Genomic DNA, 3248 nt, shown 5'->3' with positions numbered 1-3248 from the left:
TTTTCATCCGTTCCGTCTGACGGTATTTGAAACTGATGAATACAAACGACTTATATTTTCTACTTTATTTACAATGATTTTTGGTTTTTACACCTCTTTTATCGACTCTTTAATTGCTTTTGATTGCGTTTTAAGTTTTATATGCTCGAAAAAAAATCTGCAATGAACAGACATTCGCCAAACGACCAATTTGATTTAAAAATACTTATAAATAAAGACCTACGATGAACTTAATAACACAAATGAGAAAGGATCAATTGTAGGAAAATCAATAATACGATGTGATTTATTATGCGCATTGCAACCTCTGAAGATTACCAGTTCTTTCCTAATGTGCGCTTTTTATGCGATGGGCTTTGTGATTCATATTTTTTTCTCCCAGAACATACTATCACCAATTTACGCAAGCATGTATTGGGCAAATTGCATAAAGCACAAGACTGATAAAGGGCACTATGAAGATTTTGCTTCTGCTCGTGTCGTTACTTTTTACTGTAAAATAGAGTCAAATAGAACAATATGTTAGTGGTGTCCAACTTTTGGTATTGTACATAATCAATCGATCAGAAATGAAGGTGAAAAATGCAAAAACATTACAAAGGTGACTTCCCAAAGAATTATTCTAGTGAGTTTAAAAAGCAATCAGCTATGAACTCAAAAAGCACTTGCAAATATTTTATCAAAAAAAAGAGACATAAAACAATATTAGGATCTCGACATATGTGCAATACAATTTCTGTCAGATCAACCATACATATCTACATATCTACAGGTTAATAAAACGAAAGGAAAGCGACTTTAGTGTCGTAAAGAAGGAAATAAAAACAAACGCAAGATTTATAAGCCATACAAACGTACCTAACAGCATGGCAGAACGACTGTCGATCGCGGGTTGTTCCCATTGGACGATACTTTCTTGGCCACCACGCCATAAGACGGGCGATAAGATAGCCATGCATTTTACCCGTATCGTCCCATCGATGTAAAGCCGATGGTTGACGACCATACTCAAGCCAAGAAAGGTGGTAATCAGCCCATGCTGATTTTGTATCGAGGGATAGTGTATGATGCTGTTCGGGTCCATCACCTGCAAATCATTGATATACCACTGCAGGGTGGTGGCTGGATGTGAGCGAGCGGACGTACAGTTGAACTCCATTGTTTCACCATTTTTGAAGCTTTGCCTTCCCCCATCGCTAATGTGTGGACCATCCTTTGGAACATCTGCAACGGTAGTAGTAGCAGGTTTGGAAACAGAGAATCAAACGAAAAGCAAGATAGACGAGGGATCTGTCATGTGGCTATGTGCAGAATGGGGTACAAGTTTTTCATTTCAGCTACTTACATATCACATCCATCCGACCTTCACCCTGAACCGAGTCGAAGCTGGGTGCCTCAGCCGAGATCTCACAACGATAGATACCGGAGGATTTAAGTGTTAACCCTCGCAGCAACACCTTCGTACCATCGGAATGGTTTGGGTCGACCCGGATACCCTCGATTTTGTAACTCTTAATCGGTTGCGAAGCCGACGGCACGTAACGATAGAACTCCTCGTTGTCTTTGTACCATTTGATTGAGTACAGCTTCTCCTCCTCTTCGAAGGGTTCACCGACATAGTCGCTTTGATAGGTATGATGTCGTCGATTGCCCCCGTTAGAAGTGCCATGTCCTTTTCGCTGGCCATTAAGTTCGTAGTGGCACTCAAGTAAAGCGGACTCACTTCGAAGTCTATACGGTGGTATTCGTACGGTTTTTAGCTTTAGGCCAACAATTTCTGTTAATGAAAGCAAAGGAATGAACGCACCTAATAAGTTCATCTCCACTTTATCTACGTGTGTTGGGGAATATGTTTTATTGTAGAACGCACAACATAATATGTAAAATTATAGTTATAAAACCATACAAAAAATTGGGACTGGTTTAATTATCAAGATGATGCGTAAATTGTTAACAAAATAAAACTTATAATTGCATATTACTTTTCACAGGAAGTATTCAGTGGATTTAAGAGTAAAGAAATTGCAAAATGGAAAGGAAAAGCTAAAGGAAAAAGCTTGTTTACCTGGTATCAGAAGACACGTTACAAATAATCCAATCCAACTATTGAGAAACAGCATTGTATTCCTGTGATGTTTCGTTGCAAACACTCATAAACAGCAGGTTTCAATCGCCACATTTGGCCTTTATGACCATTCACATTTTGTGCTTATCCTTTTTCAATTGATGTTGTTTTCATGTGATGCAACAAATAATATAATTTTGTATACACGTGCTTCTTTAGCAATTTTCCAAAACTAGAATGTATAAGTCACTTTTAAATCACATGTTTTGAAATACCTGAAACGGTTGATCTGGTATCAGGTTGTTGAACTAACTCTAAACACACCATGGCACAGCGAATAATGGATAATGTTCTTAAACGTCTGTATATTTACTTAATATCAATATTTAGAAGAGAAATTCAAGTTCCCTGAATAATACCTTCACGTGGTATGAAATGAGTCAATATTTTCACTCAGTACATAATACGCTAGGCAATATTTGGAAAGATTTCCAGCCGGTTGTAATTCGAACGCACGTGATCGACAGAATAGGCACTCAACAAGTACGTGCTTTCACCGTGTCTGCAGGGTGAAAATTGCTCGAATGCGTCAAACGTTTATTTGTGAACTGTTTTGTGTATTTCCTCTTGTTCGTTTTTCACAATGGGTTCATTTTTCACAACACGCAGAAAGCACTCTTTCCCATACATCGGTTAAAAACGGCTCAAGTGGTTCGGATGTATGGTGTTGAGTAGTTTCATGGAGGCGCCCGGTGATTCGCAGCAATGGCGCTACTGGATGCCATGATGGTAATGTGGATTCAAGTGATGGTTTGTTGACAAACGGAACACTTATAGCGACAGGAGGGCTTAAGTTCAAAATGCGCTTGAACTCGCCAATAAGATAGCACTACAGATAACCTTTTCACTTAGCTTCAAAATGGCTTTATGGCGGTTTGTGACACTTGACGAAGTAGTTGGAAAAATGATCAGGAAGAAACTTTCACTACAGAGGGGTTTTATTTTACACATTTTCGATGCTTTTATTGCACTAGTTTGGTTTACCCGCGTTGATATGTTCGTTATGCCTTAGAACAGGTATGATACCTGGTTTACAACGAACAAGCTTTAGTTATTATTTTTATTCAGAATACCTTTGCAGTGAGAAGAATTCAGTAACGATCCGCAACGCAAAATGAACGAC

The 3248-nt window shown here is 38.6% G+C and overlaps 1 protein-coding gene across 1 annotated transcript; it reads right to left on the bottom strand.

Moving 5' to 3' along the window:
* Positions 1-391: 391 nt before the first annotated feature.
* LOC128707358 (uncharacterized) lies at positions 392-2144 on the bottom strand. Its single transcript, XM_053802309.1, has 4 exons — positions 2066-2144; positions 1346-1777; positions 859-1224; positions 392-492 (listed from the first exon to the last, which is right to left on the bottom strand). The coding sequence occupies exons 1-4, from the start codon at positions 2118-2120 to the stop codon at positions 392-394; spliced, it is 954 nt and encodes a 317-aa protein (XP_053658284.1). The 5' UTR covers positions 2121-2144.
* Positions 2145-3248: the final 1104 nt, after the last annotated feature.

The sequence above is a fragment of the Anopheles marshallii genome, chromosome 2 (assembly GCF_943734725.1).
Source record: "Anopheles marshallii chromosome 2, idAnoMarsDA_429_01, whole genome shotgun sequence".
In the NCBI taxonomy this organism is placed as follows: Eukaryota; Metazoa; Arthropoda; class Insecta; order Diptera; family Culicidae; genus Anopheles; species Anopheles marshallii.
Note: the sequence above shows the minus strand (reverse complement) of the source record. Positions and strands in the feature narration are given on the sequence as shown.

Excerpts from the sequence above, each read along its gene's own strand:
- LOC128707358 (XM_053802309.1), bottom strand. The coding sequence starts at position 2,120 with ATGCTGTTTCTCAATAGTTGGATTGGATTATTTGTAACGTGTCTTCTG. Across the intron at positions 1,225-1,345 it reads AGGTCGGATGGATGTGATAT|ATGTTCCAAAGGATGGTCCA; the intron begins GTAAGTAGCTGA and ends CTACCGTTGCAG. Across the intron at positions 493-858 it reads TCGTTCTGCCATGCTGTTAG|TAAAAAGTAACGACACGAGC; the intron begins GTACGTTTGTAT and ends TCTATTTTACAG.